The 17,714-nt window shown below is 34.5% G+C and overlaps 2 protein-coding genes across 2 annotated transcripts; both read left to right on the top strand.

Moving 5' to 3' along the window:
- The first annotated feature begins 45 nt into the window (after positions 1 to 45).
- Positions 46 to 14,502, top strand: LOC140742877 (uncharacterized). Its single transcript, XM_073073924.1, has 7 exons — positions 46 to 1,793; positions 7,514 to 7,602; positions 9,661 to 9,915; positions 11,393 to 11,555; positions 11,828 to 11,971; positions 12,750 to 12,951; positions 13,320 to 14,502. The coding sequence occupies exons 2-7, from the start codon at positions 7,533 to 7,535 to the stop codon at positions 13,548 to 13,550; spliced, it is 1,065 nt and encodes a 354-aa protein (XP_072930025.1). The 5' UTR covers positions 46 to 1,793; positions 7,514 to 7,532; the 3' UTR covers positions 13,551 to 14,502.
- A 597-nt stretch (positions 14,503 to 15,099) lies between these two features.
- On the top strand, positions 15,100 to 16,302 carry LOC140742876 (putative transferase CAF17 homolog, mitochondrial). The gene has a single exon (XM_073073922.1). The coding sequence runs from the start codon at positions 15,240 to 15,242 to the stop codon at positions 16,248 to 16,250; it is 1,011 nt and encodes a 336-aa protein (XP_072930023.1). The 5' UTR covers positions 15,100 to 15,239; the 3' UTR covers positions 16,251 to 16,302.
- Positions 16,303 to 17,714: the final 1,412 nt, after the last annotated feature.

Raw genomic sequence — 17,714 nt, 5'->3', positions numbered from 1 at the left:
ATTGTCAATTTGTCAGTTACCTGTGTTCATTAAAACTTTGATTTAAGTTGTAAAAAGAAATACTGATTTGAGGTTTAAAATAAATGTTAACTATACTAACTTTAGAATCTATACAAATAATTAAAATTTAAGTGTCTGTTTGTAATGTCAAAATAACAACATTTTACTAAGACCATATAACATAAAAGGAAAATATAAAATATACGGTACATACGGTACTTATAACGAAAAAAATATTATTTCAAATTTGGTTTGTTCCGGCTAATCTTTAAAATGGCTGTACTGATTTTGATGGGACTTTCACTGGCAATTAGCTGATGTTATAGACAGTAACATAGGCTACATTAATTTTGGGAAAAGAATTAGGGATAAGCGCAAAAAAGTTAAATCCCATGAAAACTTCAGAGTATTTACACTTTTAACGCGGGTGAAACCGCGGGGCACAGCTCGTAAGTAATAAATATGTTCTTTTAAGGTTTCAAAATAAATGTTGATTTGAAGTTTAATTGCTTTATGTTATTAAATTATCATAGGATTTCTTTGACTTAAAATATAACATAAATCTTACATAAGAAGTTTTGTGTTTTAGTTATGTACCGTGTCGTGTATACACGAAAGTAGACATACCTACTCGAACCGAATATATTCGGCACCAAAACCGAATAATTCGGCCGAATACAAATACCAAAAAAGATGCCGAATACGCCGAAAACCGAATACCAAACGAATATTCGGCGCATCTCTAATTATAATCTATACTCCGATTCATAATTGGGTGTCCAAAATGTAAACAAAGGTGTTGACCTATCAAGAAAATACCTTTCAAATGGTAGTTTCTTATTTTTGACGATCTTAAAATAATACAACAATAATAAAATATTGATCTAAATAAATTAAGATCAATTCTCATTTTCTAATATTTATATTACCTCATTCAGAATAGTCCCTCGGCGGCATATCGCGCGAACAAACGGGTGCCGAAAGGCCGCTAAGCCACGCCCTCAGCCTTTGTTGCGCCGCGCGACGACGAATAAATACGACGCGTGCGTTGTGCAAGCAAGCCCTTCGTTTATCAACAGTTTCGAGTTTTATTTTGCGCGGGAATAATAAAAGTTGTAAATTGGTCGAAGAAATAGTTTTATTCTATTAATTCAGAAGAGGGATAACCTCAAATAACAAGCTCTGACACCTGTCTACTGAACCAAAATTACAACAATCATACGTATTTTTTTAAAATATCAAATTGTATTAATTAAAAACTAATCTAATTTAGTAGTAGTAGTACCTAGTAGATTAAGTATCTAGTATTAACATAAAAATCATTGTAATTGTCTTACCTTTCGGAGTTTCCAGGCAGTTTAAAAAATGTTATATCTGGATGTGTTATTGACGAATTGAAGCAACCAAAAACAACACAATATAATCTATAACTTTTCTTCGCCATATTATTCTTGAAACAACAAAATATCTTACAAAACCGTCACATCACCCGCTCGTCACCGTGGCACATTCACGAATGTTCGTGTACCGAGTTAGTACCGGCCCGAGGCGAGTAGGCGTGGCTTGCGTTTCGTGCGTTTGTATGAAGATAAAATACTGTATATCCTTATACTGTGGTTCTGTAGTGCGGCGTTAAGTGTTATTATGCGAACAGAATATGCGAATATAAAATAAATACGGCATATTCCCTCAGTTCATAAAATGTTATGAACGAAAATGTGAACTCATTTTCTTTGACTTTTATTTCGACTGGTCAGTGTATCTCAACATTTGTTGGATTTTGCTGATAACAGGTAGGCTGGACACGTTTCTGACTCTTTATTATTGATAAATAAACTAACAGTGGCTTTCGATAAAAAATGATAAATGCAATAATCGCAATTTTTTATCTCATTAAGTACCATTTTTTGTATTGGTTTATTTATATGTAATGTTGACAAAAACTAGGTAACGTTATGACCACACTTTTATAAACCGTAATTCCTGAATAACAATTGATAATTAATATATTATGGGTGTGACGGGTAGATATAGATAATTTGATAATTCTGACCAAATTGTTCTAATTTATATATTTTTTTAATCCTCAAATCCCCAAATGTATAATTATTTTTCAAACAATATGAGGTATTAGAAGAATACAATTGTTTTTTTCATATTCTGATATGAATATCATTTTGTAAATTGTTGCTGTTGTTGCATTGTTGTTGCAGGTAATACATATAACTGAATCTGAACTGCAGCAGTCATCATAGAATTTAGTGTATCTGATAATTTACGTAGCTGTTCCTTATGATCTTTAAGAACAGAATCTACTTATTTTGATAGTCCTTGATCTTACCCAATCTATTGTAGTATTGACATCCAAACGTCGGGGCTCGTGTGACGTCATCTCCTGGCGTCTCCGCATCTGCAGCCAGCCTCCACCTTCTATTGATTGATTATATACCAAAAATATGTAATACAAGAACCATTAAATAAAATATATTAGATACTTTCTTCTTTCAAACATCGATACACGAAAACAATTGGCTTGATATGATATACCTCAATTGCTTAAGACGATCTATGATCGTGTAAAATATAGTTTGACCACGGTTGGGTGCACATAAACCTATTGAATTGGATCAGAGAACACTTTACTATTTTCCTATACCTTGTGCATAGTAGGTATTGTAGACTATTAACATGCAATTGTAACAATAAATAACTTTGAAAACAACAGCATAATGTAATAATATTATTTACACATTGCATTATACAGTTAGTAATATTTAAACAACCGAAAAATACGTTTGATGTGAAGTAATATAAATACATACTACTTAATAGACTAGATTGAAATAAAACACAGGTGAAGAAAAACATACAAGAACGCCGATTACGAAAATTAATGACGCGATTATGAGAGAATTTAATATGAGTTGGTTCTGGTTAGTAATATAATAAATAACGCTAATTCCGTTTTATATTAATAATTTATGTTACATTTATGACCATAGGCATAACAAGCATTTATTTTTAACACTCAACGCATATTCAATTTTCCTTATGCGACAGCAACGTGAACACGTAAGAACTTTAATAGTCATAGTATGAGAAATATGTATATTACTTATTCGTAGCATATTACTTGAAGTAGTTTTGGAAAGCAGCTCATGAAGCTAAACCTACAAACATCTAACTTTGTGCATACGTTAAGTGCTTGTATAACAATTGTCGAAATCATTCACCTCAGTGGCAGAACCAACAAAGCCGAATATAAAATAGTATTACGTCATCCGTTGACGAGATTACGAGACGTGTTGAATGTGTAATATAGCTGTAGCATGGAACTAGTTATATATTTAGGTAGATGACCGCAATAGCGGGTTGTACGACATCATATTTGCATAGTTAGTCATCCCTAAAATTGTCTAAATATCAAATAAGCTTGTATTTCCCATTATACTGAGGTTTTAGCGAAAGAATGACGTTAGTAAGATAATTTTTAACAAGAGTCGGGAACGAACGTGGGTCAAACACTTCTCCTTTGTAGGGTGTTGTTATAAAGTTCTGAGAAGACGTCGAGTGTGAACAAAATAAGTCCGAGGATGATTGTGAGTTCCTACGTTCCTTTAGGACTTTCCGAGCCTTGTCCCTACTTGTCAGTTGGATTTGGCAAATATGTAACTACTTATTTTGCACTTCTCCATAGATTCGGATGTCTGTTAAGGTAAACTATTAATCTATGGAGCTATTTTACTACCTTATCTGTTGTTACATTGTTAGTTGAGTTCTTATCGTTAACACAGGCAGGTTAAGTTACTGGTAGATTACTATTACACTAACACGGTAGGTTCGTCAAAATTGCTACTCGTACATTTTATAGCGCAAACATTACAAAACTGTGATTTCAAGAAATCTTGATTTTTGTTTCTTATTAGGTATATTTTTCTGGAAATGTGTGTGGAAGAGTTGTTCACACATCATTGTGTAACTTAATTGTCAACTAAGCAAGTAATGGCTGTCCCTCATGGACATCAGCAACCACTAAAAACGATAGCTGTTAGGCACCACTTTAAATATCTCAATATTAAGCAGGTAAATGTGGAAGTTGCTTTCTTATGTTACTTTTTCTACTTTAACTTTTAAGTCATACAATATTTGGTAATTTAACTTTGGTCACGTTATTAGGCAACTTCAGGCGTATATAAATTGACGAGCATTTTAACATGTCATAGCGGATACTTAATCATATTTCAAAAAGATGATCTCAACAGACCGACAGACGTGCTAATGCAAAGCAAGTCTAATGAATCAAATTAGGATCTATTGAAGGAACGGAGATGCTCATACGATTTGGCAACACGCCAACCTAATGGTGGTTAAATCGAACATGTTTGTAAAAATCAACACAATGTTTAACTAATATTCTTTACAAACTGCACTTAGTGAATTAGCTATTCTAGTCCATTAGTGATTAATTTTCAGTAGATAGGTACATTCGGTACAACAAAATTATGAGTAGAAGACATATTATGGCCACAACAGCCTTGCCCCCATAATATATTCGTGGGTGATCTGTCACGGTGTTGCGAGATAAAATTATAAATAGATTACCGACAAAATGTGTTGAAAAAAAGGTATAGATAACATTAACTGATGTTTATAGGTTAATTTGTTGTAATTAAAAAAAATGTCCGCGGCGAACAATGACCTCTATCCTTTGAGAAATTATTTAAAAAAGGTAAGTAGCATCCTTTCACTTACTAAGGACTTATTAATTTTAAGAAGCGGATTATGTTCTATTTATAGACAACAACCATATGTAACGAATAAACGAGTTTATGAGCAATATTATAGAGATACAAGGTTAACCACCAATCCGTAGGGTCACGTTTTATTACAGAGAGGCCCTCACACAATAGGATTATAATGAGATTTATGGAAAAGCCATGAGTTAAAGTACATTATTTATGTTTATTCTGGATTATATCACGGGCATGCACACGTTAACCGTTGAATATTCGCTAATTATAAAAATAAACGCTTTATTCTTTTAAATTACGGAATTGAAACACAAACAAATTCCTACCCACAATCCCGGACGAAATACAATTGAGGATTTGGTACCACCAAAATTTTAGAATAGGCTATCTGCAATGCACTAGAAAAAATATATCTCTAATGTTACGAGTAGTAGACGGCAGTGGCGTAACTAGAGGGTAACTGGCGAAATGCCAGGAGCCCATGGAGTCCTAATATCCCGATCTGTGATAGGATTTTTAACTTTCTTAAGTATTAAGGAAAACAGTGCAATCAAAGTGCATTACTTATCAATATATTAAATAATTAATAAAATACTTCTTAAAATGGTATCTGTGTGTTTATAAATACACAAAAAATATTTCACCTTAGACCTAGTTCATCAGAGCATCATTAACATGAACGTTAAAATTCGTGTAGATTTATTGCATTTCAAAGTCAATTATGTTACGATGTAGAATTATAGTAACTCCAGTATTACTATACTTATAAAATATTTTACTGTTAGCCTAGATAAATTACCAAGGACCCTGCATTGCGTAGCTTCTACGCTGCTGCTTCGAGACGCCGTACGGTAACCAGCCTGCAAGATTAGCAATTGTCAAAGAGTCGTTGAAACACCCTATTATGTGATAAAAGCAGTAAACTTGCAGTCCTTCTGATATTAAGTGGTTACTGCCATCTATGGATAACTGACCTCAGTCTAAAATTAGGCAGTCTAGCACTAGAAGACTGAGAACTAAAATGAAACTATTTATATTTATATTATGTAAATATTTTAAGTTTTCTCATTTTAAGTGACTATGTATGTCTTATGAGAAAAATAGATTATTTAAACCCAACTATACAAGTATCATCTTATTAGCCGGCGCACCAAGCGTAATTTTACATAATACCTATAACTGTCGCTTCCTTTGCTGCCTATACCACACACGCTGCCTATTCAACAGCAGCAGAACAACTGAAAGCTTCCATAAAAAATACGATAAATTCTGTCACCTTTAAAGAAATAAACATTCTCTTAAAACGACACACATCTCTCCCTATTATTCAAAGTACCGCAATGCTGAGAAAAATTAACATATTCTGGTATCCTCACTTCACTGCGCTTAAAGATTTTCGCAAGGAACCGATGATAAGTAGATATAAAATATAACATCTTTACCTCAGATTAATATTGTAAATCAGAGACTTTTACAACAACAATCCTACATAAAACTTAATGGCTGGTTGGAAATTTTCGATGGAAAACAGTGAAATGAATAAAAGTGTGTGTCCCGAAGAATACTCATGTTTTTTGAAGTCAGGAATCGGAAATTTAGACTATAACTTAATACCTATCAATAACAAAGAAATCAAATCATCTATGTATGCATTATGACGATAGGTAATTTTAGATTTAATTGTATTCAGAGCAGTTGACCTCGACATGTGTACTAAACTGTGACGTTCTGTTTAATTCAGGCAGTTCCTAATGTAGACACCACGTATCTACACAGTTGTAGATAGCCGAATCACACATAAGAATAGATATTTCTTTATTAAAATTCTACCAATTTCAATTTGCATGCAATAGGTCTTGACTCGTAACTGGCCTGAACTTTCTTTAAAATTCTGTATTGTGTTATATAATCAAAATAGTAATAGTTTATTGCGACGGCTATAAAAGTTGGTACATATAAAATAGTGGTGACTTGCCTGCCTTCCAAGTCCTTGAGCCCATCGAACAGACCAAATCAATAATGGGCGGTAGTCGATGACCTCTCAACGGTGTTAATTATTCCAAACATTGTCGCGAGGCCGCACCGAGTGTCTTGGGACATCCTGATAGCAAATACTCATGTTATTATTGATTGGGGGTTGATACTGAAATAAGCTGACAGTATTATTAACTATATGTAAATTATAATGTACTTACACGATCCACATGACATTCCACACTTAACATTTGCCTTTTCACGTCTTCTGAGGTTTGCAATTTTCACAAGGAGATTACATTCACATGTTATTTTGGAAAACCTTCATTCTGTATTCATTGTAGTATTTTTTGTACTAGGTATCCGGACTGGCTTTAACATTAACAGATTTACTAATAAGCTGAGAAGTTTAGAGCGGCAAATTTATCTTGAACAATAATTTTTTTTTCGCCGATTTTATAGTCCTTATGCGCAGAATTAGGGATTTGTATTGCCGACGATTGTATTTATCTGATAGAGGTCGCTAGGAAAGTTAAATTTGAATAGCTCCTACCACGTACCTGCGTAAGAGGGTATTTCAAAAAGGATTCAAAAGGATTACTCTAAAAAGTCAGGTCTGCAATATCTAATTTTGTAATTTCATAGATTATATCATCTTAAAAATAAGTATGTTCAGTATTTGAATATGTATGTGTATAAATTTTATACTTTTTATGAGATTCTTGGTATCAACTTTTAAGTCTTTGAAAGTCTTTAAATTTTATTTTACTTAATATTTTTTGTTCCAGAACAAGAATGACATGAAAAATGACGATAATATTATATGACTACTACGAATTGGAGGAGAGAGCTTCAAGGCATCTCAAGGCATGGAAAGGTACGGTAAACATTTTAGTTTATGGGGATATTTTTATGTTATTTAAATAGTAAAAACTTTGCCGCGAAGAAAGAAACTGTAAATGCGTATAAGTAGGTATACAAAAAATATACAGTACATAAAATATACAGTAAATAAAATTTAATGACTCCTGATTTTTAACAATATCTGTTAATGAATTATAGTTAGGCTTTAAAAAATCTTTTTAAAGAAACGACAAGGGGTTTGTTATGCTGATTTTAAAAGGTTAATCAGTGTTGTGGACCAACTTAAACCATTCTTAACATAAAATAAGACTTGTACCCATTGGAATAGGAATACAGATAAGACAACCACCTATGATATTATTATTTATCAATATAATATGGTTCCAATAAAAAAACGAAGAGCACTATTAAAATTATAACATCGTACGAGATGTAACGTAAAATGTGATTACGTTTAAAGCAGTTGTAAAGCACTACCCACACATTACTTTGCATGTCCTTGGAGATTGACATGTAAAACTGATATCGTTTATTGGTAACCCAAAGTTGCAAAACACAATGACTCTTATCATGCACAACCGCCGAATATGGGTGCGCATTGCAAGAGTTTAACGATACATAAATTTGTAATATGTTATACCACAATAGAAGTTAGTTTGTATTTTGTGGTAATATGTAGCACTGTCTGTTGCACGCACTAAAACAGTTTCAACTTAAATGGGCTATATTTTGAAGTAGTGGAGATTATTTTTATTTATTTTCATACCTAGGTATTTCTCTACTTCAAAAACTATTTCATAAGATAGAACAAAACATTCAGTAGGTAGGAGCCTACGTATAGGTTGGTAACAAACTAACAGTATGTACCTTCTTGTATATAAATGACGTAATCATTCAAGAAATAACTCGTGAGGTATTTTTTGTTGCAAACAAAAATAAACCTTTGAGTAATGCCTCACCTATTTAGATGTTACTAGTTGCTTTAGACAGTTTGTTTACAGCTTATGTAGGTATAGTTTGTTTTAACACTTATCACTATAAGTAACCTATCCTACATTTAGGTTTAAAGATCTTTATTTCTCATAGAAAACAATTGTCTCTTAGGTACATAAGATACAAATACATAAGGTAGACAAGAGGGGGGCGCCTCGTAGTTCAGAAAACGACAATAACTTTGAAATTATAAAAACACTGCAATTTTATTTATCTCTGTATATGAGAAACATTATTTTTACATATCCATAATAAACGTAGCTAGAGGATTTATGTTGTTGGAAGCCAATCCATAATGTTGTAAGATGGTCGTAAACCCGTAACCTCAACCCACCAGACAATAAAAGTTAAATATAGGTTCATCGCCAAGATTTAGGACGGGATATATTCGGCGAGCGGCGTTGCTGTGGCCACCCCCGGCCACAAACAACCACAACGGAGTTTTACATACGTATTTATTTCACTTCGGAAAAATTTACAAATCTTTTACTTTTATCTCTAACAGTATTTTATCATAATAATATCATAATAATATCGTAATTCAATTTTACTTTTATTGTATAAATGGTAGATACTTTTAGATCATCTTCAATGGGTTTATGAACCTGTAGTAGCTATTTTAGTTCTCGATAGTTCCATTGATATCATGCTGGGCGGGTTCCCTCTCAGAAGAAATAAAATATAGACAATAGTCCACCACGCTGGCCAAGTATGAATTTGTAGACTTAAATACTTGACTTGGTTTCAATTTCCAATTTTGCTGTTTTTTGAAAGTTTCTCGCTATTTTGCATGGGTAAAACCTGTGATATTACACGCTTTTTATTAGCTTCACCTGTATGTTTGTATGTTTGTTTGTATGTTTGTTTGTATGTTTGTAACCGACTTCTTTGGGCGCGATTTTGACCCACTTTAAACGGCCAGATTTCGTTCAAACTTTGTAGATTTATTTCACAATTATACTATTTACTGTTCCTTAATTGATTCCTAGATTCATTTAGATTTTCTACTTTTTAGTTAATTTTATCATAAAAGCGTGTTTTTTAGTTTTTTGAACTATATTTATTATTTTCATTCTAGCTTGGCATTTGGTAATGTACGCTTTCGCGGGCGTGTTCGGCATCCTCAACTACATATTCCTCCAAAACGCGATGCAGCTTGTTGACAACAACTGCGTGCTGTACCCAAGAGAGTTGGCCTTCCGTACCATCGATTTGCCAAACGCAACGCACAGTCTCAATGAATCTGATTCTGACACCACAAAAAGAGAAACTACAAACGACGCGACGCAGAAAAATGAAACCGGTGTTATTGATGTACCAGAGGATATGTCGGGTGAGTACTTTGTATTGTACAGACAAATAAGTTGATATTTTTATGGAGTCGATGCGGTAAAAAATTTTTAACAAAAAATACAACCGCCTTCTATGTCACTACAAAGTAAAAAATAATTCAAATAAATGTTGGTTTAGTACATATTTCTGAAGTCGGCGCTCAATATATTTCGTTGGATAACGATGTAAACAGCGTGACATATGAGCGCCGACTTTTTTACTTTGTAGTGACATAGAAGTCGGTTGTATTTTTTGTTAAAAATTTTTTTTCACCCTTTTTAGTGATGACATAATAACATTTATATTAATACAATATAAAATTGTATAAACGTAATCATGAATTAAGGTAAGGTCTGAATGTACCTACATTGATTGGAACCGCTCGCTCGCAGGGCGCTGCCGCGCCCTGCTCGCTTAGTTTTATATTGTCTTATATGTTCTAAACTGACTGATAACTGATAACTGACTAAATAGTCAATAATGGACTGGCTTTGCAATTTCATTAGAACCTACACCAAATATCTTCAAACACAACTCAATTATTCCCATCGGTTGAGGAGTTACATATTTTGTCTCCGAGCCACATTATCAGACCCTTAAATAGTCAATGATGAACTGGCTTCGCAATTTCATTAGAACCTACACCAAATATCTTCAAACACAACTCAATTATTCCCATCGGTTGAGGAGTTACATATTTTGACTCCGAGCTACATTATCAGACCCTTAAATAGTCAATGATAAACTGGTTTTGCAATTTCATTACAACCTACATCAAATATCTTCAAACAAAACTCAATTATACCCATCGGTTTAGGAGTTACATATTTTATCTCCAGAACCCACTCTGATCCTCATCATATTTAAATGGGACCAACTTGTAGCAATTGTCCACACACGAAATTAAAGGTATTAAAATAGGTTCATAAACTGCGAAGTTATGGCTGTTATATTTACATGGGTGGAGGAGTTCCCCTCATTTTCTCCAGAACCCATCGATGGATCCTAACCATATTTAAATGGGACCAACTTCCAGCTCGTCTCTACACAATAAAAAAAGAATTATTAAAATCGGTCCATTAACGGCGGAGTAATTGGTGTACATACATAAAAAAAAAAAAGATACCGGCCGAATTGATAACCACCTCCTTTTTGAAGTCGGTTAAAAACCCTTTGTATCTCAAGCTCATTTAAGTCATATAACAGTGATAAAGCCTACTTGTTCTAGTTTCAGACGGGTGGTAATAGATGTAAGAATATAAAGCCGATACCCCCATTTACCGCTTACCATACCTTTTAATCCAGAACACAGCAGCGCTTAATACTGCCGCAATAAGTCAGGAACAGGTGAGGCGGTGGTATCTCCGGCCTAACCACAAAGGGTTCTACTTCTACCACCTTCAAAGAGTTAATTATATCCCCATTTTATTTATTTTAAGTAACTTGTACTGATAATAAAAGTAACAAATATAATTTAGGCGACGACAACAACAGGCTGATTCTGGACACTTCTCGGACGCTGTTCGGGTTGGACAGCGACTGCCAGTTTGCTGAGTATATGCCCATCATGTCCACAATCTTCGCGGCAGCGTGGGCCACGATGTTCTCCATGTGCCCAGGAGGTGGACACCCAAGATCAGGGTACTGTAATATTTTATTAAGTCACATAAAGTTAAAAAATTTAAAATGACTCGGAAAGTATTCTTATTTTAATAACTTGTCTGATTTCTAAACTAAAGCTTTTTTGTTTAAAGTTTTTTAAACCTATGAAGGTTCATGCTTTAGAATCTGTAGAATATAATCTAAAATAGTTTGTTTAGGAACCTGAATTTGAAACATAGGTACCTAGGAAAGTATAATATTATTAAAAATCTAATTTAAGCGGGACTTATATATAACCTCTTTTTCCCTAGCTTACAACAGCCATGGCGTATTCTGGCGCCGGCGCTGCTGTGCGCACTGGTATTGGTGGGGCTGACCGGCCACAGCTTCAACAGGACTAACGGAGGCTTGCACGCCTTCTGCTCAGCTTTCTACAATGTTACTAATTCTACCACGTAAGTGCTACTTTTGTTTTTCCTGACTTGTGAATTTTGTTGCAACGTGTGTTGAATTGTAATAAGGCTATATTGGGTTAGATAGGAGGAAACTCGGATTTTTATTAATAAAGGATATGTGGGGTCCTCGGAAAAGTTTTATAAAATGAATAGATGTTCATGAGCGCGGATTATTCGTCAATTACCACCATGGATTGTATGGGTTTCCAATAGTTAATATTCACGAGCTATACCGATCGCTAAGCGGACTTCTTGTCTGGTGTTTTATTTATATTCACAAGCTGCAGTTATTTTTAACCCCGGACTTATGTAAAGTAGGTTATAGGTTGTTCATGAGCGCGGACCACATACAATCATGGATTGATCAGGTTTCCAATTCTTGATATTCACGAGATTAACCTATTTCTGCTTAGGCAGAACCTTACCCTTAACTGTTTAATTAACTTAACCCTTAACAGTGCTGTTATTAGTAACAGCACTGTTAAACGATGCTGTGCTGTGGTTTTAAGGGTAAGTTAAGGGAAACATACTTAATAGAGGTTTTCCAGCTTAGTCCTTAGGTATAGCGGCGCATCTGTGGTCGACGTCGTGTAGGATTGATATTGTTTGAGATTACAAATGGGTGGCAGTAGCAACACACCACCAGTTGGACTCCATACTTGTCTGCTACTCTAATATTATGATATACGAGTACTATTACTATTAGTAAGTACCAATACTCATACATAGGTTCTTCTACCAATAAGTATTGATAAGAGAACCTCTTATCTGGTACCAGGTGCTCCGCCGCCAGCCCGTACCTCCAGCAGTCGTGGGGCTCGTGGTGGGGTCTGGGCGGGCGCGCGGCGGCGGCGCGGGCGGCCAGCGCGGCGGTGTGGGGCAGCTGGGCCGCCGCCGCCGCGCTCTTCCTCGCGCGCTGCCTCGCCGCGCCTGACTTCCAGCTGCGCCGCACGAGAGCTTGCTTGAAGGACCCGCAACAGGTGAGTAATTGAAAGAAACCATGGTATCACTCCGGTCGAACCATTCGATCGACCGGAGTGGTACCATCTATTAGCAATTTTGTCCGGGAGTAAAGCATCTATCGGCTTTAAGTTGAACATTTTTTTTATGGAGACGGCAATATCATTTATTATCAGGTGAACTTCAAGCTTCAATGTATTAAAAATATATGAAAATATTAAATATGTATATATTATTATGAAAAATTTCTGTGGAAAAGAAAAATTATTTCAATATTAAATGCAAAAAACGCCATCAACATTTTCACGATTATCACGTCATACCACTAACACTGCGTGGAATAAAAAAAGAGATTTGTAAAATATAGATAAATTGATTTTGATTCCAGAAACTAACACCGTATCTGAAGAAACATCGGCGTTCGAAGCAGTCCCCCGTGTCCCCGAGCAAGCAAGACACTATTTCTGTCAAGTCCGAGCCGACGCTGACCACGGAGCTGGTAACAGCTTCCATAGAGCACGAACAGGACACCGCGCCGCCCTCGCTGCAGGTCACACCCATCAGGAAAGGCTTCAAGCCAGACGACATTGAGCTGAAGACTACACCGCCTAGAGATTGAAAGAGCAAAATAAATTTGTTCTCATTACGACGCCTTTAAACTTCGCTTAAACAGTCATGCGTTAGTTAAAAAAAATATGTAATCAAAATCATCATCGATCACATTTTAACGACACTTTGCTTATTTAAGAATGCGAAGTATGTAACCCAGCATTACAGCCAAGAGGTATACCCATTTAGTACACATATAGTTATTATAAGGAATTTCGACGGCTAAATCAATTGATATATATTTTTTGTAACACTTACGCGACTTTGAAAAGTGAGAAGGAGGAGGAAAGTGAGTTTCTGTGAATGTGGACCTCCAAAATCAGAACTGGTGGCTTAAACCATTGGTAACTGCTGTCTTATTAAATTACCTTAAAAAAAGGACGAGACAGTTTTAATTTCTTTAAGTATATCGTCGTAAAAGCTCAATGAATATGCTAAGTACCGTCTAGGAAGAATGAGGAGCTCAACCAAACTTGTAGATGTCTTTTTATTCTATCTTTTAGTATAAAAACATGCCAATAAATTGCACAAGACAATGAAATCACCTCTGATTATAAAACTATCGTGGTAATTGCGTCTGATATCGCAAATATAATAATAACATGAACATCATATTAATAAGTGCATGTGAATGACATAATAATATTCTTCGTGTTTTTGTACAGCAAGAAGGTGAATAAATATAATGTAATACAATGTAATGTACGTATACAGGAAAATTTGCTCTAAATTGTTTTTGTGCTTATACAGTCAAATGATAATTATAACGCTGGGCTCAATCTCTTTGCCAGATATTAGTACTTACTGTTTATAATATTTTCTTCGTACATATTACTTCGTAAATTAAGTAAGCATTTATAATCGTTTAATTAATTATATTTTTAATAAGTGTGTTTTGATTTTAATTACTTTATAAATGAGTGTTATAATTCTATGAAATTATATATTTAAAATTAAAATAATTTTGTTTCTTTTCTACTTAGGATAACCTACTCCGGAGTGTGTGTATGGTCTCATTCTTTGGTACATCCTGCGGCGCAAAAATTGGGGCGCATTTTAACGAGGTGTCGTTGGATTCGTCTAAATCGTGGAATGTGGGTGTGATATATTATTGAGCAGTTAAATTTTCTGTTTTTATAATAATTCTCTGGTTACATTCTATTGATTTTAACATGAGCAACTGTTGTACTGGACCATACGCCTACAAAGTCATACATAAAAGTGTTATAAATTTATATGTACAACATATATATTTTTACTAGACCTGTGAGACGTGCCAAATATGTAAACTTGGAAAAATCAGTGTTGTAGCCGGTTTGCAATATAAAGCATAGTCGATTTAGATGATTTCTGCAGGTACGGTGGGCCTGTTGGAATAGCAGAAAAGTAAGTATGTACGAGTAATATGAATGGAAATATAAACAATTTCTACTAACGTTATTAAATGTATAAAACGTTTTTAAAATCAACACATTTGATAATACGAGTCATTTTGGATTGAATGCCTTTACCTATTTTTTTTAAATCCGATGTCGACAAGTGTTTGTCGTTTGACAAAATATTGAGTAAAGTCAGCAGTCAATGTCAAATGTCAATATTTCTGTGAATTATATGTCAATGCCAAAATGGTAATCTAAACGATGTTTTGAAATGAGAAACACATGAAATCTTAAAAAATATCGCTTGTCGTCGCTATATCATGATATTCTACCAGGTAAATAATTTTTTACGCAGACGGTTTACTGCAAACCAAATTCTTCGCTATGTTCACAACGAGGTTACCGCTAAGGCTCTGTACCCCCTGGAAGGTAGAAAATTGTTGAAGATGAAGGGAGAAGATGCCTCTATATTCTTACAAGGGCTTATAACGAACGATATGAAGCATTTTGAAGAAGGTGCCCGGTCCATGTACGCGATGTTACTTAACAACAAGGGCAGAGTGCTGTTTGACACTTTGATTCATAAATGGGAAGCAGACAACTCGTTCATAATAGAGTGTGACAAAGATATCGCAGCGCAGATGCAAAAACATCTGAAGTTGTACAAGCTTAAGAGGCTAGTTGAAATTAATGATATCAATGAAGAGTTAAGACTATGGGTACTGACTAAAGATTCATCAGAGTCTAAAAGCAAGTTAAAAGATATTGCTGTGTATAAAGATCCTCGGCTGACAGACCTAGGTTTCAGAATTATATCACCTGCTCAAATGCAAGGAGCAGAGGTATTAGACAGACTGGAAGAAAATGAAGTCAAAGTTGAGAGTAATGAAGACGGCTACAAATATTTAAGATATAAATTAGGTGTGAGTGAAGGTGCTAAGGATCTGCCTCCAGGCACGAGTTTTCCCTTGGAAGTAAACTGTGATTACTTACACGGTGTAAGCTTTCATAAAGGCTGCTACATTGGACAGGAAGTGACAGCTCGCGTCCATCACACAGGTGTTGTTAGAAAAAGAATAATGCCTTTAAAATTTTCTAAAGCAGTAACAGATAACTTAGAGATGGACTCTGTGATCTCAGTCAGTAATAATCCTAAATCCAACTTGGGGAAATTAAAGGGTGTCATAAATGATTATGGTATAGGTTTGCTTAGAGTAAAAGAGGCTTTGGAAGCCAGCACTCTGAACATTGGCAGTTATTCAGTAGAAGTGTGCAAACCAAACTGGTGGCCTATTGAGGCACCTAAAGAAAAAGTTATCAAAAACGAATGAACACATTGGAAAATTAACAGCAACATGAAATAAATTATTTATTTGAAATATATTTTATGTATGTATAATATTGAAGCACTAGTTAAAATGTTAATTAATTCTATTTATTCCTTTTAATAAATGTTGAAGATACTATAATATGCATGCTATAATACAAGTATTAAGGACATATCCCTTATTAATTTCAATGTAGTCTCACATGATAGAAATAATTTGAGTATTTTGCTCTCTCGCATCATAATATTTTTTTAATAAGTAAATAGCAAAAGTATGCAGTTGACCTGACCCAAGTATTCACTGCTGCACATGGACATTCTTAAACCAACTCCATGTAGAACAAGGTCTCTATTTGAAGCTGATCACAGATGTATTTCTATTAGTGGACATTCACATGAATGTAAAAAATGTAATCTTATATTGATATATTAAAATACATAATTAATATATCCTAAATAATGCTATGTTTTGTACTTTCTTGTGTATTCATTTGAATTACTATATTTTGTTTAAGAATATCTTTAAATTTAACTTATTACAGTATCTACCACGGGTCAGTCTTTTACTCTTTTAGTAATTTCATAACAGACATGAATAGATTATACCACACATCCATTAAACCAATTTTATGATAGGGATACTGCAAGACAAATTCAGTCCATCTAATGTTGTGATGATCCCAAATAGGAATGAAGTACATACAGATTGTGGTCCCAGATAAACACCTGTTATGCCTGCTAAAAGCAGGCATAACAGGTGTTCTGATGCTCTGTTCCATCACTATTAACAATATTATCAAACCTTGACGGTTCTGTTGGGTATGGATCTCCTATCTGAATTTGGTTTGGGACCTGATCAGTACCATGAGCAAGAAAAATGTCTGAAAGTGGCACGGTGTAGGTGTGTAGATTTCTCCACACAATCTTTTACACATCACTTTGAAAAATTAGAGGTGCATGTCACTGATTTGAACCTTGATTTTGAGATCAAACCTTTGATGCAGATGAGATTGACCCTAGTGGTTGGAAAGTCGATAATGGTCAACTGCTATTTTTAATTAAGAATGTAAACATGTCTATTGATATTTTTTTTACTATTTCAGTAAATATGGAAGAAGCAAAATCGAAGGAAGTTGTACAACAGATAATTTTTGAATTTAATTGCTCAGGCTGTGGAATGGTTGAAAAAGCCCACTATAAAGGCTCAAGCCCACCTTTTTCCCGGAACATCACACTAAAGTACCCTGGTTATGTGATGAAAGACCCATTTAGTCCACCAGGGAAAGGAGAGATTTTGGTTCTTGGAGCAGATTGTGCAATGTGCGAAAAACCTGTCTGTATAAGCAAGGATTGTAGCATATTTTATACTAAAATGTACTGTAAAGAGTGTGCACGCAACTCCATTGAACAATTTCCAACAGAAATTAAAACTAAAATTTGTTAGAAAAATTGAACTTGCTACATGTTA

This window comes from Epargyreus clarus, unplaced genomic scaffold, assembly GCF_041222505.1.
Source record: "Epargyreus clarus isolate Ecla_fem2 unplaced genomic scaffold, WU_Ecla_fem_2.2 ptg000006l, whole genome shotgun sequence".
Taxonomy (NCBI): Eukaryota; Metazoa; Arthropoda; class Insecta; order Lepidoptera; family Hesperiidae; genus Epargyreus; species Epargyreus clarus.
The sequence above is the reverse complement of the archived record's forward strand: the minus strand, read 5'-3'. Positions and strand labels throughout refer to the sequence as shown.

Excerpts from the sequence above, each read along its gene's own strand:
- LOC140742876 (XM_073073922.1), top strand. The coding sequence starts at position 15,240 with ATGATATTCTACCAGGTAAATAATTTTTTACGCAGACGGTTTACTGCA.
- LOC140742877 (XM_073073924.1), top strand. The coding sequence starts at position 7,533 with ATGACGATAATATTATATGACTACTACGAATTGGAGGAGAGAGCTTCA. Across the intron at positions 9,916-11,392 it reads TGTACCAGAGGATATGTCGG|GCGACGACAACAACAGGCTG; the intron begins GTGAGTACTTTG and ends AATATAATTTAG. Across the intron at positions 12,952-13,319 it reads GCTTGAAGGACCCGCAACAG|AAACTAACACCGTATCTGAA; the intron begins GTGAGTAATTGA and ends TTTTGATTCCAG.